The sequence below is a fragment of the Heteronotia binoei genome, chromosome 8 (genome assembly GCF_032191835.1).
Source record: "Heteronotia binoei isolate CCM8104 ecotype False Entrance Well chromosome 8, APGP_CSIRO_Hbin_v1, whole genome shotgun sequence".
NCBI classification, from domain to species: Eukaryota; Metazoa; Chordata; class Lepidosauria; order Squamata; family Gekkonidae; genus Heteronotia; species Heteronotia binoei.
In genome coordinates this window covers 7,095,318-7,118,896 of record NC_083230.1, presented here as the reverse complement: position 1 = coordinate 7,118,896, position 23,579 = coordinate 7,095,318, and the positions used below count along the sequence as shown (strand labels likewise).

Genomic DNA, 23,579 nt, shown 5'->3' with positions numbered 1-23,579 from the left:
TTTCCAAGGCAAGCAGAAGCCTGTATATGACAGGCCAACTCCTAAATCGCAATATCTTCTCAGTCTTGTCTGGATTATTTTCTGTTAATGCATTTTATAATACAGAAATATGCAGGTTATATATACTGTAATTTTTGTAGCCTGAATATTGTGAATACAAGCTTTTTGAGGCCTCTTAATCTTGTTATAATTGTCTAAGGGTGTAACTGTATAGTCTCAGGTTTCAAGTAAGCACTTAATAAAGCTATAATATAATTCATTCCTTGAATAAAAACAGGGTGGTATGCTGTATACGCGTGTGTGTGGGAAGGGTTGCTTCATACTTAAAATAGTTCTCTGTGGAATCCTTACCACAAGTACAATTTCAATTCTGTCAGGACCATTTTTCTTATATCTTGGGAAGTGCCAGGTGAAACCACTTTGCTACAGCGCTTGGGAAATAAAATGCCTGCTTTCAAAAACCTGGCGTATTCAGAAGAGGTTCTGCTCCGCTTGGAAGGCCTGGTACCCTGCCGAGAATCTCAAGTGTCGACGCTGTTGTCAATCTTTGGAGAGGTAATACTTTTTGTCTGTCTTTTTAAATAGCAGCTTTTCTTCCCCTCCTTCCTCCTCCTTTCTTTTTTCTTACTTCCCTTAAGATGCTTGGGCACGTTTTGGGCTGAACTCCCTTTTTAAGGTAACATCTTTGCTTGCTATTCTGCACTCGACATCTGGCAGTGATAAAGGGGAAAGGATATCAGAGGAGTGGGGACATTTGGGTTGAAAGGTGAACGCGGCTATGATACTCATGAAGGTAGCAATCTTACAACTTTTCCTTGGAGTTAGCTGCACTGAAGAAAATGGGACTTTCTTCCAAGTGGAGATACTACATTTGGAAAAACAAATACATGCAATCCTGTTTCTGTCAGACCTAAATTATATTTACTGATTGAACATCAGTTGTGTCATGTGCAACTTAGTATATGGAAGTGTACTGTTTGAATATTTATGAAATTTAGAAGTATATATGTTTTTATTTTCTATTAGAAAAATGGCAATACCCAATACTTGATAAGGAGTTACAAACTTCTGCACGCTGTGCTGTCATAGCACAGAGATCTTGATTTTGACTTCTGCAAAACTAGAATAAATAAAAATTGAAAGCAGAAAAAAAATCTGAAGTAAACAAAAGAAAGTCTATTATGCGGACAGGAACACTTTCAGATAGTCTCAGTATATAGTACTGTTAGCTTATAATATTGAAAACATCGAACTCTTTAGTAATGTATTGTTACTAAACACATAGCATATTAATTGTTTCCGTCTTTATTTACATTTAAATAGAAAATCTGTATTTGTACGCGTTTACAATATACACAGGAGTTGTAATTGTTTAATGCTGTAAATGGGCCCACTTAAAAATGTTCACACTTCACATTTTAAGTAAAAGCTTGTTTTTCATTTCACTCATTCCAAAGGGGAAAGAGTGGGATTTTTTTCCCCTGGATTTCCCAAATTCCCCAGTTTTTCCATTGTAAAAAATGAAGATGTTTCCATGCCATACATTTTGAATGAGAAAAACCTTTTTCACATTCTAAAAAAGGAAAGTTGGAGGTTTTTATCCCAGTGGTCCTTCAAGTTTGCAAGGTTTTCCACTGGAAAAATTAAAAATAAGTCCTTGGGAGAAAAACAAAAAGTTCTGTGTTCCCAGTTTTTCTTCTCAAGAGCTTTACATCTTTACTTCTAAGTAGATCTGCTTAGGCATTAAGTGACCAATCCTGAGCAGATCTACTTGGAAGTAAGTTCCATTTCATTCAATGGGGTTTATTTCCAGGGTAGTGTTCTTTGGCTTATGGTCATGACTCTCACACTTTGAATTATCCCCCAGTGAAAATACAAAGGGCTAATTCTATGATCTTCGGAAGATATTGAATTACACTACACAGTATTTTCTGTAATAGTTTTTCAAAAGAAGTGTTCATATTGCTTCTCTCTTCCTCCTTATACCAATGAAGTCAAGAGTTTTGTTGATTTTGGTTTGATTGTTGTCCCCTAGAATTCTGATCAGTAATAAAAGGTAGGGGTGTACACTTTTCTTAGCTGGTATTTTTTTTTATTTGGGTGTATTGGACTCCCCCAAAGTCCAGTATTTTTGAAAAACATCAGTACTGGTGCTGTATTTGGATCTGGGATTTTTTGGAATTCTCAAATTTTTGGGGGTCCAATAGACTTGAGAAGAAAAATACTGGTTAAAAAACAAAAAAACCAGCCCGATCCTGGGGCTGCTTGACTTCTTGTGCAGTCTAGTTTAAACCACACTGCAGGAGAAGCTAGCCCTGGGATCTGCTGTGCAGCGGGGAGATCACTCCTCATAGCAGGCAGATCCTGGTTGGAATGGCATTTTGTGCAGCCTGGTTTAAACCACACTTCAGGAAAAGCCAGCCACAGGACCTGCTGTGCTGTGGCTAGCAGATTGCTCCCCATGGCAGTGCAGATCTTGGGTCTGGCTTCTTCTGCAGCCCTGTTTAACCTGGGATCCATGAGAAGCCAGCCTCAAGCCAAGCCTGCTGGAACAGTCTGCTCCCCCTGGCACAGCTGTTCCTCAAGCTATCTTCTATGGTCCCTTTAAACTTTAAAGGGACTGCAGTAGGAGCCTGACAAACAGCTGTTTTTAGATCTACTGGTAATTTCCAAATATTTCCAGGATTTTTCAGGAATTCCCTCCCCCTCCCCCCCCCAATTTTCCCAGGAAACTTGGATACATTTGGGATGCTGAAATATATACCAATAAGGTATTTTTCAGGTATATTTTCACTTCAGGTAGATCTGAATGCACACCCCTAACAGAAGGTATAATGTTCTTCTGTGCTAGTTGATGGTATCATCATCTGTTTGTTTATATTCCGCCCGTTCCCCATAGGGGCTCAGCAACAAAATCACAGTAAAATCAACATAACAATAAAACAGCATAACAGTAAAACCAATTTCAATATACAGTCCAACGGAATAGTTCAGTGGGACCAGATGGCATAGCAATACAATGCAGCAAAACAGTGCAGTAGGATAGTACAGCAGGGGAGGCCATCCGATCCAGTGAATAGATGCCTGCTACCTCACCCAAAAACCTGGCAGAACAGCTCCGTTTTACAGGCCCTACGAAAGGCTAGCGAGCCAGGTAGGGCCCGGATCTCCATAGGGAGCTGATTCCACCAGGTTGGGGCCAGGACTGAGAAAGACTGGCCCTGGTAGAGGCAAGATGGGCATCTCTTGGGCCGGGGACAGTCAGAAGATCTTGGGAGGCCAAATGAAGCGACCTCTGGGGCATATACAGGAAGAGACGGTCCTGCAGGTATGTTGGTCCCAGGCTGTGTACGGCTTTAAAAGTCAGGACTGACACCTTGAAGTGAATCTGGTGCTCTATAAGCAGCCAGTGCAGGCTGCAGAGCACCGGCCACATGCTCACCTGTACAAGTGATGCACTCAGCAGGTGAGCGGCCGCATTCTGCACTCGCTGTGGTTTCCGGATCAGCTTCAAGGGCAAGCCAGCATAAAGTGAGTTACGGTAATCTAGTCTGGAAGCAACCATTGCATGGGTCACCGTAGCCAGGTCTTGGGGGGAAAGATATGGTGCTAGCTGCCTGATCTGCTGTAGATGGAAGAAGGCAGACCTGGCAGCTGCCGTGACCCAGGCCTCCATAGAAAGTGAGGCATCCAGGATCACTCCCAGACTCTTCACCTGCTGGATCGGCATTAATGTGTCACCGTCCAAGGTTGGGAGCTGGGTGCACAACCCCCCCCCCCCCCTCGATTCAGGCACAGGACGTCGGTCTTAGTTGGATTTAACTTCAGTCGGCTCTGCTGCAACCATCCCGCTACAGCCTCTAATGCCTCGAACAGATGTTCAGGGGCAGAAGACGGTCTGCCATCCATCAACAGATAGAGCTGGGTGTCATCAGCATACTGATGACAACCCAGTCCAAAACCTTGGGCAATCTGGGCAAGGGGGCGCATATAGATGTTGAATAATATAGGTGAGAGTATAGCTCCCTAAGGCACTCCACATATAAGTGGTTGTCGCAGGGAGGTCTGCTCACACAACATCACCCTTTGTCCCCATCCCTGGAGGAAGGAGGAAAACCATTGCAAGGCTCCCCCCAGCAACGGTGAGGTGTTGGGTCAATAAATCATAGTCAACCATGTCAAACACTGCCGACATGGTATGCATCAACATTACATGTACTCATTCTAATAGATAGCAACAAATTGTAATGTCACATAGATTTCCTGTGCTTTCATTTTAAGTTTTAAAATTCCATCACGATATTTTTGTACAAGTTTTTCTCTCTTTGTTTCGGTGACCCTGGGTTCCTTTCAAAATTTTTCAGAGGTTTAAACCTTCAATGAGAAAGATCAGTAATGAAAGACATGCAGTTCTATCAGTCTTCTTCCATAGTGTGCAGCTACAGGAAAGTATTAGGTCTGTTCTAGGAATGGGTTCGGCAAAGCTGAGGACCAGCAACTACACCCAACTGCCACAGAGAATGGTGTCTTGCTTATATACTTAGGAATTTCTTGCAGTGTTCTGTAACAGACATCCTGGGCTTCCTTAGTAGATAAATGGACGTGAAAAGGATTTTCTTTGTCAAATGTTTATAAGAATTATTGCTATAATGGCTTTCTAACTATATAAGGTGGATCATCGAAATCTCCATCTGGGAAAAGGGGCATGGGTGCAAAGTTTGTCAAAGGTGCCCAGCCTTGTTGAGCTTGTGGTTATTTTTTGAATTTCGAGAGTATTGAGCTCTGCTACAAAGTGACCACTCAAAACTGAGTATCCTCCTGTGGTGAGGGCAACTGGTGCTCCCCATAGTCCCAGAGGTCTTCTTCAGGGCACTTCTGAAACATCTGTTCCACTGAGATAGAAAAAAATCTGGAAGCAACTGTTTGTGTTGAGGAAGAAGCAAATTGCAGAGGAGCATGGCATCAATGGGGGGCCATGTCCGAGGTTATAGATATAGTGACTTGTGTAAAGGTTAGATTTCTTGGTTTGCAGCCCATTCTCTGTATAATTTAAGGTTTCTTTAAATGAGCAAATGCTGTTTGCTGTATAGTCACCCTGAGCCTGTTGGGGGAGGGCGGGATATAAATCTGATAAATAAAAAATAAATAATTCAATGATATTAGCAACAAGTTCAATGGAAAATACTGGGCTGTTCCCCCGCATCTGTTTTATGTAACAGACTTGTAACTTTCTGGATCGATAGGGACTGTGGCATATTCAGAATTTTACCTTCACACTGAAGTAATGGAACATAATATTTATACAAGCCCTTGTGGGCAGTAACTGTAACTCAGTTCACAGTATGGAAATTTATGTCAAGTTTGCTGATGCTGCATTGAATTTTGCCAGGAGGATATATTAACACATCCACCATTGAATCATTCAGTCCGTTATAGAAGTGTAGACTGTTTTTAAATGAAAGCTTTTCATCAGTGGGGCTGCATTTTATTCACTCCCTAATTTGCAATGTCAGCTCTGATTTTATTCCTGGAGAATGTACACTGCATGGCTTGAAGGGTGCAATTCCTATTCAGAGTTACTGCTTAGAGTGTGCTCAGACATTAATTTTAGGTTAGTAACCAGAAAGAAGTAGATGTTCTGCAGTGCAGTCCTAAACATGAAGTGAGAATTAGCTGGGACTCAAGCCCTAGTAAATGTGTTTATGATCGTAGCCAGAGTCATTCCATTTGGAAAAACTGGAAAACACCTGTCTTCTATTTAGCCCCCCCCCCCAAGCAATAAATATTATATTAGATTAAGTTGTCCTTTATTGTTTCTTAGGTGAAGACAAATCAGTGTTGGCAAGACAATTTTTTTTTTTTCATTTTGGGACAGTTCATGACAACTCAGTGAATATCTCAAATAGCAGATGTTCTGAATTTCTTAACTATGTGATGATAGTACATTTTTCTTTACTTTGCTGTCATTTTCTTTCATTTATTTAAACACAAAGATTCTTATTTTTTAAGTTACTGAAAATGGATGTATAAACAGAAATATTGGGTGCACCTTGTTTAGTTCAACAGCTGTACTTTACAAGTAGTTTCAAAGTTTTATTTTGTAGGTATTGTTTTCAAGCATTTATTGGTGTTACCGGAGTTCTTTTTGTTAGCAAGCACATTATTTGACAATTGTTAGTTTGCATTGTTAGTTTGAGATAGTGGACCACTGATGAAATTGTCAAAATGTATTTGATTCTTCGTTTTATTCTGATACATAGTGTTTTATTGATTTTGTGACATTGTTTATTAAAATATATATTTAAAAACAGGGAACCTACAAGGACTTGAGGGAGGCATCTCATTTTCTTCTCCCACAATATTTCCTCTTTTCCTTTCCCGAAAGCCCGCATAGCCTCTTCCCCTATCCTGCTTTCTTCTCTCCTTTCCACCCACCAACCAAGCTACCCCCCACTGTCCACCATTTCTCCCCCCCCCCTTCAACTTTCCGTTTTTCCCTTCCCCTGGCAGTCTCTCTGTGGAAAAACTGGCCAAGTTGTACAGTGCCAGTTCACTGTATTGGGCCCAGTTGTGCGATGCCAATTGTGCCCAGTAGCATGGTGGCGAACCTGCAAGAAGCTGTGGTGGGGGCTTCACTTTTCCCTGGTGGTGCTGAAAAAGAGCTACAGCTTCAGGCAGCCAATCAGTCCATCAGGATCTGGCTTTTCCCACACGATGCTATATGATAATTTAATTTAGTGCATTTCAAGTCTACGTCTTTCTCCTTTCTTTCTCTGACTAACTAACCAAAACCTTTGTAGAGATGCAGTAGTCCTGGTTCCTTTAGACTGGAAGGGGAGAATGAACAAGCTTAACTCTGACATGGCATGCTCCGCAGTTCAGTGCTTTTTACCTTGTCGTACCCAAGACTTTTTTCTTGTTCTGCTTGTGGTGACCTTAGTGTTTAGTGTTCCATGATGGCAACTGCCTGGCTTTATGCTACACATTACGACCACGTCTTCTGTTTCTCAAATCCTCCTGCAAAATGTCCCATTGAACACTTGGTCCCCCATCTAGCTGCAGCAAAGTCATAGGTACCTGTGACTGCATTCATTTCCCCCTCTCTTGTCTTAGTTTCAGACTTCAGTTTGTAATCTCCATGGGATATGGGCCTCCTTTTCCTAATGTGAAAAACAATTCATATTGATGCTGCTGAATAAATAACAGAGCAGTAGTCACCTCAGGGCTCATCCTGCCAGCACTGCCTTAAAGGGTTGTTCATTTTGTGACTCAGAAAGTTGCCGTGACAGTGTGGTTGAAAAGCAGTCAGTTGTGAATCTTTTGGCACAAGAGACCTTGGATGCTGTTACTCTCACAAGCTCTAATCCTGATAATTCAGATCTTGTAATGTTTTGGGAGCTTTCAGTGCTAGGTCATTGGTACTGTTGAATCCTGTTTTCAAGTAGTTGATGGACAAATAATATCAAAGGGAGAGGCTGTCATGGATAATCTTAATTGCTGTGAGTCTCTTCATTCACCAGCCTTTCATCTAGCAGAAAATTTAACGAATTGAAGTAATAGTAATCCTTCAACTGAAGAAAGGTCAACACTTTTAAAAAATACTAAATATATTTACTTTTTTTGTCCAGCGGCAGCATTTTAGTTTTCCATCCCTTTTCATCTATGGACATACATCCAGTGGAAAGACTTACGTGATGCAAACTCTTCTGAAAACCTTAGAGGTAAGGCAAATAACAGTCCCATACTTTGCTCTGGAAAGTACTTTGAAATTTTGATCAAAAAGATCCGTGAAACTTTACTCCCTCCTTACTGGTGGGGTCTAGCTGTGTTGAGAACAATGGTCTTGAAGAAAGAAAAGAAAGGGGGGGGCTTAACCCCCCCCCCCCAAAATGAATCAAGAACCAAAAAGATTAGTTACAAATCAATATAGGGCCAATCATTAAAAACTATGTGTGTAACTTAAATATCATCAAAAACATGTATTTATTAAAACATTTATGGGCCCAACTGTAGTCAATTGCATACATGTTTCTTATCGTATGCTTAAAAGTCATGATAGGACTTCCAGTTTTGGTCCAGAGAGTACAGGTGCAAACTGCTGATCAGCACCAATGTACCATAGATAGTGTGCTTAGGCATACAATAAAACATCACTCAGCATGTATAGAATTGACTAAGGCACAACGTCAGACTCAAGGAGGCCTTGCAAACGTTCTTTTGTCATGTGTAATCTATTCTTGATAGTTAAACATAAGAACATAAGAGAAGCCATGTTGGATCAGACCAATGGCCCATCCAGTCCAACTCTGTGTCACACAGTAGCAACCCCCCCCCCAAGTGCCATCAGGAGATTCACAAGTGGGCTAGAAGCTCTTCCACTCCCCCCCCCAGCACCAAGAATACAGAGCATCACTGCCCCAAACAGTTCCAACAATATGCTGTGGCTAATAGCCACTGATGGACCTCTGCTCCATAATTTTGTCCAATCCCCTCTTGAAGCTGGCTATGCTTGTAGCTGCCACCACCTCCGTGGCAGTGAATTCCATATGTTAGTCACCCTTTGGGTGAAGAACAACATCTGTTGGGTCCCCTTTGTCCACATGTTTGTTCATCCCCTCAAAGAACTGTAACAGGTTAGTGAGGCAAGATCTTCCCTTACAGAACCCATGCTGAGCCTTCCTCAATAACTTGTGTTCATCAATGTGCCTACTCATTCTGTCTTTGATAATGGTTTCTACCAACTTTCCCGGTATTGAAGTCAGACTGACTGGCCTGTAATTTCCCGGATCTCCTCTGGAACCCTTTTTAAAGATGGGGGTATTTGCTACCTTCCAGTCCTCAGGAATGGAGGCAGATTTCAATGAAAGATTACATATTTTGTCAAGAGATCCACAAGTTTATCTTTGAGTTCTTTCAGAACTCTTGGATGTATGCCATCCGGACCTGGTGACTTATTAGTTTTTAATTTGTCTCAGTTGTAGGACCTCCTCTCTTATCATCTCAATCTGACTCGGATCTTCCAACACTCCTTCCAAAATTAGTGGTTCTGGAGTGATCAAACACTTCTCATCTTCCACAGTGAAGACGGAGGCAAAAAATGCATTCTGCTTCTCATCCATTTCCCTATCCTCCTTCAGTAATCCTTTTACCCCTTGGTCATCCAAGGGCCCCACTGCCTCCCTGGCTGGTTTCCTGCTTCTAATATATTTGAAGAAATTTTTATTGTTGGTCTTTATGTTTTTTGCAATATGCTCCTCATAGTCCCTTTTTGCCTGCCTGATCACAGTCTTGCATTTGATTTGCCACAGCCTGTGTTCCCTTTTATTAATCTCACTTGGACTAGCTTTCCACCACTTAAAGGAATCCTTCTTACCTTTTACAGCTTCCATAACTTTGTTTGTTAACCATGCAGGCCTTTTCTTATACCTGTTTGTGCCTTTCCTAACTTGTGGTGTATATTTTATCTGAGCTTCTAGGATTGTAGTTTTAAATAGCCTCCAAGCTTCCCCAAGGGTTTTGACTGCATTTACGTTTCCTTTCAGTATTCTCTTCACATGCCTTATCTCAGAGAATTTACCCTTTTTAAAGTTAAAAGTGGTTGTGCTGGTCTTTTGGGGCAACTTCCTATTTATACAAATGGTGAAATCAATAACGTTTTGGTCACTTCTCCCAAGCGGTGCAATCACTTTTACATCTCTCACCAGGTCTTGGGCATTACTTAGGACCAAATCCAGGATCGCCCCACCCCTGGTAGGTTCTGTGACCATCTGCTCCATAGCACAGTCATTGAGAGTGTCTAGAAACTCAATCTCTTTGTCCCGACCAGAACACATATTAACCCAATCAATCTGCGGGTAGTTAAAATCACCTATTATGACACAATTTTTATGTTTAGCCACTATCTTTAATCCTTCCATCATATTGTAATCATCCTCTATATTTCGACCCAAATCTGAAAACAAAGCATAAGTATTAAGACATGATATTTTAACTATGCCAAACATTAGAATTACATGGGTGGAAAACAGTGTAGCGAGAACAAGATAATACCTATGGCAGATGTATAATATATACTATATACAGCGGTATAGTCCACGTCCCTGTCACATCAGGCACCTCTTTGAACAATCCCGTTATAACATTGCCTTTATAAAAATGCCTTGTTGAACTGGCTTACCTGTGGAATGCCAGAAGTGTGTGGGCCTTCCCGACCTTCTCAGGTAAGCCAGTCCATGGTGGGGGGCAGGGACAGGGAATGACATATATGGGTAGTTGTTGATCTCACTCATTTGCAAGGTGGTAACTGCAGAAGGTCCTGCTCAGATGAGCAAAGCTGGGATGGTGGGTAATGGGGGAGAGGTAGTCCTGTACATATGAGAATCCAAGACCATGAATAGGTATATAATGTGATGGACAGTATGTTGAATTGAGCTGGTAAGTGAAGGGCAGCCAATGGAGTGACTGCAAAATGGCTGAGCTGTACCTTGATTATTTAAGTTGTATGCCAGTGGCTATGTAGCAGCATTTTGATTATATTATCAGTTATATATAGTTAACCGTGTTTGCTTTCCTGTAGTTAAGAGCTCACACCAGGTTTAGCTATTGGCGAACTTGTTTTTTTTTCTTTCATAGCTGATTAAAACAGTTACTGAAATACTAGATTTGTATCATTTTAATAGAGATTAAAAGTAAGTTTGACCTTCTCATCTTGCTTTAGAAAAGATAACGAGAACGTATTAAATGTAATTTTAAATGCAGCTGGTTATCTCAGCAATAGCTCAGAACCAATCATTTATCTAAATAATGATCACAAGTTTTCGTTTTTTAAAATGTAGTGTAAAGTAAGATTTCCATTTTTCTACAGAGATGTGTTGGTATGATAAGCAAATCAGAAATCTCTTAGAACTCCTAGAAGAAAGTAAATATGATATCTGTGTCTGTGTGTATTTTAGGATTATAAAAAAAATCCTAAAAGCATTTTAAAACAACAGCATGAAAGCTGATTAGCTTTAAATTTTACTTATTAATATGGTTAAAAATAGCAAGAGCTTGAATAATCTTAGCACTTGTTTTTAAAAAGGTAAAAGGTAGTCCCCTGTGCAAGCACCAGTCATTTCTGACTCTGGGGTGATGTTGCTTTCACAACGTTTTCACGGCAGACTTTTTACAGGGTGGTTTGCCATTGCCTTCCCCAGTCATCTACACTTTCCCCCCAGCAAGCTGGGGACTCATTTTACCGACCTCGGAAGGATGGAAGGCTGAGTCAACCTGAGCCGGCTACCTGAACTAGCTTCCGCTGGAATCGAACTCAGGTCATGAGCAGAGGGCTTCGACTGCAATACTGCAGCTTTACCACTCTGTGCCACAGGGCTCTTGTTTTTGCAGTACCTATACGGTGGCTCAGTGGTAGAGCATCTGCTCAGTGGTAGAGCATCTACTTGGGAAGCAGAAGGTCCCAGGTTCAATCCCTGGCATCTCCCAAAAAGGGTCCAGGCAAAGAGGTGTGAAAAACCTCAGCTGGAGTCCCTGGAGAGCCGCTGCCAGTCTGAGAAGACAATACTGACTTTGATGGACCAAAGGTCTGATTCAGTAGAAGGCAGCTTCATATGTTCAAAAGGACCTATTTCTTTTCTAACAAAAAAACTGTAGACTTTCAACCTATTTTGTTAGCATTAGTTAAAAAAAACCCCTCACAATTAATTCAATTGTAGTATCAGAAATAAAAATTGCAATATAACTTCTGTCAGATAGATCCTAAAAACATCTGGAGCTGTTTTAAAATATTATTCTTTAAAAAAGCTAATTAGTTCAGATTCTGTGTATAAACACAAAAGTAAACATCTTGTTACAGCTGCTTTTGCTGACTTTCCTGAACTGTGTGTAAAATATGTTGATATATCTAAAGATTCCCTAAATGTTGATGGGACTCAGCAATTGGTTGACAAATGGGACTAGAATGCATTTCTGATCCCAATCCCAATTAAATAACTGATTATTTTGACCAACTGGGTGTAAGACATCAGTGAAATTTCTGAGATCTTGGCAACTTTGGAGTCAGGCAGCAAAATGGTTGTTCACCTTGCCAGCTTATTTTGCTAATGGTCTGGAATCCGGATAGTTCTGGATAAGAAGAAATGTAAATAGGTTTGAAACCCAAAGAGATAGTGTGTGTGAAATACTGATACAGTGGGTGCAACCATAAAAGAGGCAGAGGCAACCACAAAATTGCTGGCACATGGTGATGGAGCCACATTCCTAGCCCAAGTGCAGCAAACAATTGGGGTAATTTAAAAATACACTGGGAAAGAGTGCTGACTGAGAATAAATCAAACACTGCAGTATTAGCTGCCATTGAAAGAGTGTTATTTAAATCTGCATAACCAATCAGATCTTCAGCAGCAGATCAGATACCCTGTAGTGCAAGAGCCTGTAGGGATGGCTCTTGCATCACTCATTTTTATTGCCGAATTTGCAAAGTAACCAAGAATTGGAGCACTTTTCAGCTGTCAGTGAACTGTTTGCTCAAAGTTACTTTCATTTTAAACAGTTTATTGAACTGGTTGCAGAAAAGTTAGATTAATTGCCTTTTAGTGAATGCTAAGAGTGAAGGCCTTCTTCCTAGCTTGCTATATTAGATGTAGTTTATATGCTCTTGCTGATTGCTGATTGGAACATTTGCACTTGTGTTGATTCTCTCATATTTAATTACGAACCAAATCATCTAGATAATCAGATTATTATGATAGAGCAGACTTTAAAATGATAAGATTGCTGCTTTTCTGTAAATATGCACTAATGTGATACGTAGATCAGATTTCTCTGCATGGAAGTCTCGGAAGACTAGGTTAGATTTCTGGGTGTGTAACTTGGGCTTTTTGATAATCCCTAAAAACAGTGAGACAAAAAACTGGTTTACTTTTTAAACTACTACTTGCTATAATATGATTAAGCAATGCTAGGAACTTCTATAGTTTTAGCACTTGCTCTTGTAATGATTGTAGGGTTAATTTTTACTGTCTTGCATAATAAAGAGAACAATTTCCTTTCTCAATAACAGATTATCGTTTGCAGGATTTTGGTCTGATTTTGCTCACTAGAGTTCAAAGAACCCTTATTTATTTGCATTATTTGATTATCCTCTAATAGATGACCCCTGGAGAACTCTGCTGTTAACCGGTTTGCATGGGCAAAGCCTGTAGTGTAGATTATTTTAATTGGATGTGGGAGTTCCATTAGGTGCCATGAGGCCCACATGCACCACGTTGGGGTCCCCAGTAGGCAGCTCCTTCTGATGACATGAACACGTCAGTCTGAACTCCTCCTTCTCCTCCTCAGCTTCCCTTCGTGTTTGTCAACTGCAAGGAATGCTTCACTTCAAGACTGCTGCTGGAGGAAGTTTTGAGGCAGCTCCAGCACCTTTCCTCTGGAGAAGAGGATCCTGCCCCTGCATCCTGCGACATGTTCAATGACTTTGTTCATTTATTTAAGCGGGGAACGATGATGCCCAGTCTACAGAATCAAACTGTATACGTTGTAAGTCTGAATCCTCTTGTGAGTTGGTATTTAAACAAGAGCTAGTATACTGAATTTTATGACTTGGTTCTTGTGCTGCTTCTTCATGTGGTAAAGCCTTCGTGATGTCAGGCTTTTTTTAGATGAATACCTTATTGTACCGTTTTTTCAGATGGTAGGAGCAAGTATTTTTAATGTCAGGATAAGCGCTGAAAGCTGAGTTTGCTTTGGCTTGTAAAACCCAGTTGTCACCCTTTGAGAACGCAGTGAAGATAAGTATTCAATTTGCTAAACTGATGAGGTAAATTATAACTTTGCGAAAATTTTACCATATTACAGTCTAATGTGGGAATAAGTGCAAAAACCCAAGTTTTGATCGTCAGGGTTTGGAGTGTTTTCTTTCTGTAATTTGTTGGGTGGTCTGGTATGCATGTTCCTGTTTAATTCTCTTTCAGTGTATAGTTTTCTTGTCCTTAAGGAGGCTAGATAGGATAAGTGGCTTTTTGATTGGATTGAACAAGGAATTTGAAAGTTAGATTCTGTGCCTTTTAAAATAAATGGCCCTATTGAACATCATTGCTGTGATCCTAGGTGAGTAGAAAGTTAAAACATCTCTCTCTCTCCCCGAATTGGCCCTTGTAGCTTTTCAGTAAATGTGAGATTAATATACTGGTATAGAAATAGGACAAATTATTTTTACTGTTTCGCTTTCCCCACCAGTTTATCAATTTTCCTTTAAAAGGAAAGTAGTCACTATAATCTGAAGGTTATTCACCTGGAGTTCATTTTTTTTTAAGAGAAGGGGAATAGGGCTTTTTTAAAAAATATATGGTTATACAAAGGCCTTTCTCTGGATATTGCATTCTTTTTAGCCATGTCTGAATAATGGGGCTTGTATCTCTGTAATAATTGTTCCTGGTTCAGTGATTTTATCTTGAGAAGGTAGCTTGTAATGAACTCAAGCCTCTTATAGATAAGTTTTAGTGCTTTAAATGTAGTTTGTGATGCTAGCAAACAGATCTTGGGGTCTCGTTCTGGGTCAGAAATTGCCGTATCATCTTTCACCATTGAGATAAATCACTTTGGTTCAGAGAGTGAGATCTATTGGCTCTGTAGCATTAAAGCAGCAGTCCCCAACCTTTTTGGCACCAGGGACCGGTTTTGTGGAAATCAATTTTTCCATGGACTGGGAGGGGGGCTCAATGGTTATGGGATGACACAATTGTGCACTTTATTTATATTAGTTTGGTGTAGTGGTTAAATGTGCAGACTCTTTTCTGGGAGAACCGGGTTTGATTTCCCACTCCTCCGCTTGCAGCTGCTGGAATGACCTTGGGTCAGTCATAGCTCTCGCAGAGTTGTCCTTGAAAGGGCAGCTTCTGAGAGAGCTCTCTCAGCCCCACCTGCCTCACAGGGTGCCTTTTGTGAGGGAGGAAGATAAAGGAGATTGTAAGCCACTCTGAAACACTGAGATTCGGAATGGAGGGCAGGATATAAACCCAATGTTGTCATCTTCTTCTTACATTGTAGTATATAATGAAATAATTATACAACTCATGCCCCTGTTGCTAACAGGCCACGGACCGGTACCGGTCCACGGACTGGGGGTTGGGGACCTCTGCATTAAAGGATCAAACCTATTTTTTAAAGACACTGAAGAGACACTAGTAAAAAAATCATCTAGTCTGCTTTGTTCCATTCATGTTAAAATCATCAAAAGGCTGGGCCTGCTCTTTGCCCATTTCAGTAATCACTAATATAAATCTATACTATAATCAATATACAGCCAGCTAGCTCTATATTAAATTGGGGCAACCAGGACTACTTAAAAGAGCTTTTAAAAAAGGGATTTGAAACAATTTAAAATTTAAGGAAAAAACTGTTTAAAATGAAAATTAAAACCAATTAAAAACAGTGGAAAAAAAGAATAAAAACTGTTTGAAACAAAAGCTTAAAACCAATTAAAATCAGCTAAAACTCTGCTTCTCCATGTTGGAGTACAACCTGTAAATGCCTAGTCACACTCAAGCCCACAGGTAAAACCTATCATATATTCTCCAACCACAGCATTGTTCTCAGTTCGTCTGGAACCAGACCAGTTTGGCCCAAATTAAAATAATAATAAAATATGGGATGGGGAAAGTTGCCATTGGGAAAACTACAGCTATAAAAGTGGTGGAGGGCAGACAGTCTGTGTACACCAGCTTCCCCCCCCCCCACGCACACACCCAAAGCTAATTAGACTACACTCAGCATCTTATCAATAGACACAGAGAAAACATCCTGAAAGGAAAAGAAAAGAGGCTTGAGCCTGCTGAAACAAATGCCTTAAAACAAAACAATAAGGTAACAAGCCAAGTGGCAACACAGTATCTTACAAAAAAAAGCAACAGCAACTGTGTGTATAACCAATAAAGAATTTATAAACCAAAATAGAAGTCTTTACTCATTCTTCAATGATACCTCATACACAGAACAAAATCTATTTCAAAAGGGAGTACGTTTCACAATAAGAGTATTTTCATTCCCATTTTCTTAAAGATATTCCAATTCTTATGCAGAAAAGTTCATTTTGAAACATACAGTCATGAGCTTGTACCTGATGTGAATTGCATGAAGAAGTCTTAGCTTGACGTAGATTGATATTACAGAACAGAACGGCTGTATGAAAAAGCATTTCTGTGCGAAACATGATCCATTAGTCGACTGGCACGTAAGGAGAAGAAAGAAGCCTTTGGAGCCTATATTTTAAGGGAACTGGATTCCACATAGTAAATGGCAAAAGACTGTGACTGTATGTTTCAAAGGAACTTACATTTTATAGGAGAAGGGGTGGATACTTGATCTGTCCAGCTGTTGAAATCTACAAAATGCAGTTATTACCCCAGATTTTGTAAGGAGTGCCAGCATGGGCTTCTGGAAGTCTTCATACTTTAGAAATTTTCCAAAATAAATTTACACACAGACTTTTTGCTGTCCCACCTTCAACACCTTCGATGACTGTAGGAATCACGACACAGGGTTGAGGTTCTACACAGGGTTGAGGTTCTGTGTCTCTGACAGTGGTCGTTTATTTTATACGCTTTTCTTTACACAATCATTTACTACAAGCATGCAGAACAAGGAGACAGATGTTTACTTTAGCGCTACGACAAATGTGTATTCTAGGAAGGAGATGAAAGGTGATATTCTAAGAGCATCAGCTCTCTTGCATAAGGGCAAAGTACAAAAAGTCTTAAGACTGCTTTCTAAGTCTATAGATGAATTCAGGCCAAGGCTGATGTGCCAAACCTTTGACCTTTCCTTCATCCCACTCTTTTCTGTTTTTTAAAAGGCATCAGCAAATTCATTAAAACATCCTGACCCCTCACCATCACTCTCTGGAATTGATTGTATTAAAGGGGTATACGGTTCCAATTGCTTCGCTAATACATATGCATGATTGGCTTGCAAGGTATATTCTTCTCTTGACAGTTTCCATATTCTTGTAAACAAGACACATAGGGAAGACAAGCATTGTACAAAGCAACACACCACTACAGCTAATCCTACCATTCCCAAGCCCCACTGACACAAAGTGCCCAACCACCCTGTAGGCAGCCAGGACCATAGAAGAAGAAGATGATGATATTGGATTTATATCCTGCCCTCCACTCCGAAGAGTCTCAGAGCAGCTCACAATCTCCTTTACCTTTCTCCCCCACAACAGACACCCTGTGAGGTGGGTGGGGCTGAGAGGGCTCTCACAGCAGCTGCCCTTTCAAGGACAATCTCTGCCAGAGCTATGGCTGACCCAAGGCCATCCCAGCAAGTGCAAGTGGAGGAGTGGGGAATCAAACCCAGTTCTCCCAGATAAGAGTCCGCACACTTAACCACTACACCATACTGGCTCACCATAGTGTTTCCCACCAGAATGGTAGAATGTCCTTATGAATGGAAGCAGCCAACTGCCGTAGGTTATTGAGCTGATAGTTTATTCTTTGAGAATTGTCGGTGATATTGAAGCAGCACATATTTTGCAATGATTCGCATCCTTGGTGGTGGTGGAAGAGGAGCAGATAGTCTATGGCTGCGTGGTTGTCTAAAACAGCATGCCGCAACTCCATTTGTTCTGCATTCAAAGCGGCCAAGGCGATGGAGGTAGAATTAATAGTTTTTGCTAAGCTGCAAGCAATTTTACTTAATGTTCTGTGATTAATAACAGCTAAGGCTGGCACCCCAATGAGTGAGGCAGCAAGGGACACATATTCAGCTTGGCTGAGGAGCTGAACACTGGAATCACAAGAAGAGTCCAACGTGGCAGAGGAGTCCCGTCTCCCCCAAGAGGCAGGTTCTCCAGCCACCTCCTCCTTTGCGGGGAGGACAATGGTTAAACAGCTCAGGCAACAAGTGGTTTCTGACAGGTTGGCAGGAATATAATTAAATGTTCGACGGCCGCAAGAGAAAAACCACCCAGGGGGTAAGGGAATGTGGCCACAATTACTGGTTACATTAATTGTTATATTACATTTCCACAAGGGGGCACCCGTTTGCAGGCAACCGTGCAATGGCTTATGGCGGGAGCAATTTACCATCTGTGCACAAGTAAGATATACACATATGGGGTATATAGAGTTAGGGCATCTGCTGGAAGCTTATTGGTGGGAATGCCAGTTGGGTAAAGTTGCATAAGAGATTTGGGATTCATTTAAAAATTTACCAAGAACTGTATTGTTTCCTACAGTTCCTGGAGCCTTGCAAACGTGAATTAGACAGGTCCCTAATAACATATGTAAATAAGTACATTGTGTCAAGCAAAAAGGTGAAACGCTAATGTTAGCTAAGCGTTCCCAAATATTAAACTGAAGACGATCTCCAAAACTAATTGCCTTGACAGGAGACAAAATACATAAACCCAAACAACAAGGAACAGTCATGGAGTTCATTGTTAGCTGTGCAAAAACAGCAGCCACCAAGTTCTCTGGGGATGGCTCTCGTCCAGCCTCTTCCAACGTTTTTTGAGCTTGATTAGTTAGATGCTTCACATCACCCCATGTGATATCACAAGCCATCTGAGTCTGCGGGTGTCGCACCATCTCCCTTTTGAGGCTGAGATTGAAATTGGGAATTGGATTTGGGAGACCCTGATGCCATGCCATCTTTAGCTGGGCAAATGCAACGTGCCAGAAGTCACAAAGGACCTGCAAGAGAGAACACAGCAGCATGCCTGCGCCCCCAGGTAATAAGGGGAACCGAACCATGCCAAGTTAATAAGACCAAATTCAATTATTCCTGAATCCACATTTGGGTAGGAACCTTCATTTTCACTCCTTATGCTCTTAGAATGTCACCTTTCACCTCCTTCCTAGAATACACATTTGTGGTAGCGCTAAAGTAAACATCTGTCTCCTTGTTCTGCATGCTTGTAGTAAATGTTTGTGTAAAGAAAAGCGTATAAAATAAATGACCACTGTCGGAGAGACAGACCAGTGCGTAGAACCTCAACCCTGTGTCATGATTCCTTCAACTGGCGCCTGAACAGGGACCCCTCTCATCAACGCCTAGCATAGGCCCCTTGAATGCACGCCATCGTTCTCTATGACCCCTTCATTTGTTAGTATGGGAGGACAGTTCTCGCAAACCCAGCACAAACATTTGGAGGAGCTGTGGTTCCTCATCCCTAAGTCCGGCAGGTCCGTGACTTCTGGACAACTTACGACTCTGTTACAAAAGATGAAAGGTCTTCCCTATCTTCTCCCAGTCCCGAAGTTTAAGAGAACCTCCCTTCGGGTACCAGGGACACTGCTTACTGATCTCTTACAATTCCAAGAATTTTGTATACAATGGAACATACAGAGCCCCGAGCTTCTGTCGAACTTCTTCAAGCCTGGGATCAATGTCGGCATGCAGTAGAGAAATTTATGCCCGTTTTTAACACAAGCCAGCTCTCCAAAGATTGTCCCCCAAAATACACTGTTGTACTAGAAGATAAGCATTTGTCTCGTATAGTACCTTAAAGAGTAATAAGCACAGGGCTTTTTTTTTTTTAGAAAAGCCCAACAGGAACTCATCTGCATATTAGGCCACACCCCCTGACATCACCATTGTTTCACATAGGGTTTTTGTGTAGAAAAAGTCTAGCAGGGGACTAATTTGCATATTAAGCCCCACCCCCTAATGCCAAGCCAGCCGGAACTGCGCTCCTGCTCAAAAAAAGTCCTGAATAAGCATAATCTTTTGCAAACTAGGACCCACTTCAGATATCAGTGCATAGCTGAAGAAGGAGACTGTATTCCATCAAAGCTTAAAATTGTGTTGACTCTTAAGATTCTACAAAAGTTCTGTCTACATTTTCTGCAACTGATTAACATGGCTACTCCTCTGGAATTATTATTGTATAACACAAACCTCCTTTGTTTGAAGGTTTTGGATAATGCAGAGCAGCTTAGGGAGATGGAGGCAAACATCCTGCCAGGTTTTCTTAGGCTAAAGGAACTGGTAAGTATTATTTATTATTATTATTATTACTCTTTAATGGATTTTTTATTTGCCCTTCCCTGCTACTGCAGGCCTCAGGGCGAGTAACAATATGTTAATAAACACAGTGATAGATAAAAAGACAGTATAAACATCAGGCAATGACAACAATCAGAAGGCATAACAATATAATCTTATTACGGACATTTAACCATATCAAAAACTAGGGGAAGGTCCTCAAAGAGAAGCAAGAAGGGGCCTATCAGATGGAATTATTATTATTTCTGATTTGTATCTGCCCTCCGCACAAGTAGGCTCAAGGCAGATCATAGACAGTCGTTATGCCATTCAGCAAACATAAGCAATTAATAAATAATTAAAATACATTACATAAAAATGATTGTACCGTTTGTTGTCCACACAACAGATATAAGCCTTGACCATAGGCCTGGTGGAACAGCTCTGTTTTGCAGGTCCTGCAGAATTGTAAAAGGTCCCACAGTGCTTGGATCTCAGCTGAAAGAGTGCTCCGCCAGGCCAGGACCAGGGCCAACAAAGCCCTGCCTCTAGTCAAGACTAATCAGATGTTTCTCAGCTCATGGACCTCTAAAAAGATCTTTATCCTGTGAGCATAATGCTCTTCAGGGTATATACCAGGAGAGGTGGTCCCAAAGGTATGCTGGTCCCAGACCATCCAGGGGTTTAAAGATTAAAACCAACACCTTGAACTTGATCCAGAATTCAGTCTGGAGCCAGTGCCACTGGTGAAGCACTGGTTGGATATGTGCTCTAACTGAAGTTCCAGTAAGAAATTTCTCCACTGCATTCTAGACTAGCTGAAATTTTTGGGTGAATCTCAAGGGTAGCCCTGCAAGCTGCAGTAGTCAAGTCTGGATTACTGAAGTTTTTGAGTCCCTTTCATTAGGCAGGCTCATAGCAAACAAGCCTCTGGTGCTGACTGTATAGTTTTATAGTTTAGTACATCAGTAGTGATGTGGCGGGTTCCATAATGTTTTCTCCCTAAAAATTGTAATTTTGGCAGACTTCAAAATGATAGCTTATCTTGTACTTCAAACAAGTTTAGTTTGTGAATGGTCCATGCATCTGTTTAGTATTCCTTTGTTTTTGTAGTAACTTCTCAACACCTACAAAGAAGTACACGACATTGATTTGGCTGCAAGTATTTTGCCAGCACTCCAGGTCGTATGTGGCACATCAGCTGCTTGGAGGAAGATAGGAATTATTTCTTTCTTTCTTAGTCTGTAAAAACTTGTCTGTCTGGTCACTCTGTTAACCTGGATACATTACTTACCACTATGGCTGTGGAGAAACCACACAGGTCCCCAGACAACATTACCTCTACTGCATCCTCCATACAACTCACATCCAATCCAACCATCAAATAAAAACAAAACAAACAAAAAATAATGTCTTACCCACCTCCATGGGACATAATGGACTAATGAGAATAATTTTCTAGCATAAAATAATTTTCTGGCAGTTGCCATCTAAGGACAGTTGAGGTGTGTAAGTTCACAGTACTTAAATATTAAAAGTAAAGAGAAACAGAAGAATCCCTGTTCATTGCTTTTCAATGCCTGCAAATGTATTAGCTGCTTGATTAAGCTGCTGAAGGCAAATGATTATGCAGTTTATAATAAATGCTTAATCAGATAAGTTTGTTTTGATCTTAAAAATTACTTAATGAACCTTCCTTGGGCTATAAATGTAACCACATGGTCATCTTTTTCCTTCAAAAACCATTCCCCATCCCTTTCCCTTCCATTGTCATCTCCCTTGTAGACCGACCAGAATGTGACTGTGATTCTCCTTAGTGATATTGTGTGGGAGCTTCTTCGTCCAAATACAGGATGCCTTGAACCAATGCCTTTGTATTTCCCAGACTACAGCATAGGTAAAGTGCATTATTCTTGTACATTATTATTTGTAGTTGATCAAAGCTGAATGGAATCTCTATTAGGTACCAGATCCTGGACACAAACAACTGGGAGCAGCCATTATGGCTTCTTGTGAGTTCTCAGAATCATCTGCCTGCAGTGCTGTTAGGATGCTCAACGAGATGGACCTTAGGCTATTCCAGCAATAATTTATACTTCTGTGTAGAATGAATAGATCAGTATTTATTTTGTATTTGTGCAGACAAATCAAGCTTCTTCTGCTGGAATAAAGTTCCTGTGATAGCGCAGCAGAGCCTCAGGACCCAACTTTGATGGCGGTGGAATATCACACCAGCCCAGACACTGCTTTCTTGCACAGGCTGTTTTATTGCAAGTTGAGCAGTCCAGGTTAGCTTCGCCCACCTCAAGGTTATAGTGCTGTACGAGGGATAAGAGCTATAACCTGCCTCTTTGCCTAGGAACCTTTTTGAGACAACTCTTCTCCACTTTCTGACTTCTCTCTTTTCCTCCTGTCTGGCTTGTTTCCCCTATAGTTGCCTTTATCCAGTCTCTTTCCGTTTCCTCTTCCTTCATTTTGGTAGTCCAGCTCTGAACCTGGTCCTTGTGCTAAGATTCACCCTCCTTTGTTCCCTACTCCTGAGCCAGCCCTTGCTGTCCACAGCCATGCCCTGTCTTAAACCACTTGTGCCCAGAGAGCCGTTGCTTTCCGCTCTAGGCTCAGTGACTGCCTCCATATCCTCTGAACCTGACAACCATCCTTGTTTCTGCCCATATAATTAATTGTACCATAGTCCATTCTTGACATTTTCTCCAGTGCTATCATCTTCCAAAACAGGATGAATGGGTACCTTTACTATAAAAATCTGTCACATAGACATAGTTTTTCTTTCCCACTGATGTTTGAATTAAGTCAGTGTATTTCTGAATGCTGTAGACCAGAATTTAAAAGTCTAGACTTCAGATGATACTAAACTTTTTGTTATCTGTAATAGTCTGCACTGCAATCAGTGGATTACTGACCAAATATCTGTGATCTCTTTTAATCAGAATACTTTAAATATCTTAATACAATGATGTTAGACCTCAGTGGGATCTCATTCCCAGCCATATCCTCCTTGCTTGAGAGAATTAACTTGGTATTTAACTGGATAATGAAACCCAGTGCTGTGGATTTATTTTTGTGGGAAATAATTCTCATTCTGAGATTCAGTACGGTCAGGGTAGCAGTAATATCAATACTGGGCTTTGCTTTGAAGGGGGCACAGGGACCCAGAGGTTTCAAGCTCCTTCCCATTTTGAACAAAATGTGATTTGTTAATGACAGCTGAATGCGGTTGTAGGGTTGGATCCTGTCTAACATTTGTCATGATGGAAGGAGGGTGATTGCGCCATGAGCCCCATTTGGTGGCTGTAGTGGGAGGAGGAAGGCAAGAAAGTCATGCTCGGTTGATTTTCAGGAGGATCCAAGCCATTGAATCAATTCAAACATTGATTAACTAATTAACTAACTATGGTTAGTATGATTGTCTAAATGCAGACCACTCCATTAATCATCATCATAAAATGCTTTATTATATACATATAAATATTTGTATAATGTTGTCTTTACTGTGGTTTTAAGTGCTGGTTGAATGCAGACATCCTGGGTGTTGTCTGATGGTGGCCTGACAGTCTTTCATGGTGGTCTCCAAT

The 23,579-nt window shown here is 41.0% G+C and overlaps 1 protein-coding gene across 2 annotated transcripts in view; it reads left to right on the top strand.

Moving 5' to 3' along the window:
* The first annotated feature begins 381 nt into the window (after positions 1-381).
* The window catches only part of ORC5 (origin recognition complex subunit 5), a 139,450-nt gene continuing 116,252 nt past the window's right edge, over positions 382-23,579 (top strand). Inside the window, exons 1-5 of one of the 2 annotated variants that reach the window (XM_060244705.1) lie at positions 382-555; positions 7,629-7,721; positions 13,336-13,533; positions 19,915-19,989; positions 21,772-21,883. In XM_060244705.1, coding sequence (XP_060100688.1) covers positions 445-555; positions 7,629-7,721; positions 13,336-13,533; positions 19,915-19,989; positions 21,772-21,883 — 589 coding nt within the window. In that variant the 5' untranslated portion in view covers positions 382-444. The remainder of the gene's footprint in view (positions 556-7,628; positions 7,722-13,335; positions 13,534-19,914; positions 19,990-21,771; positions 21,884-23,579) is intronic. The other variant, XM_060244706.1, reaches the window with a different exon arrangement.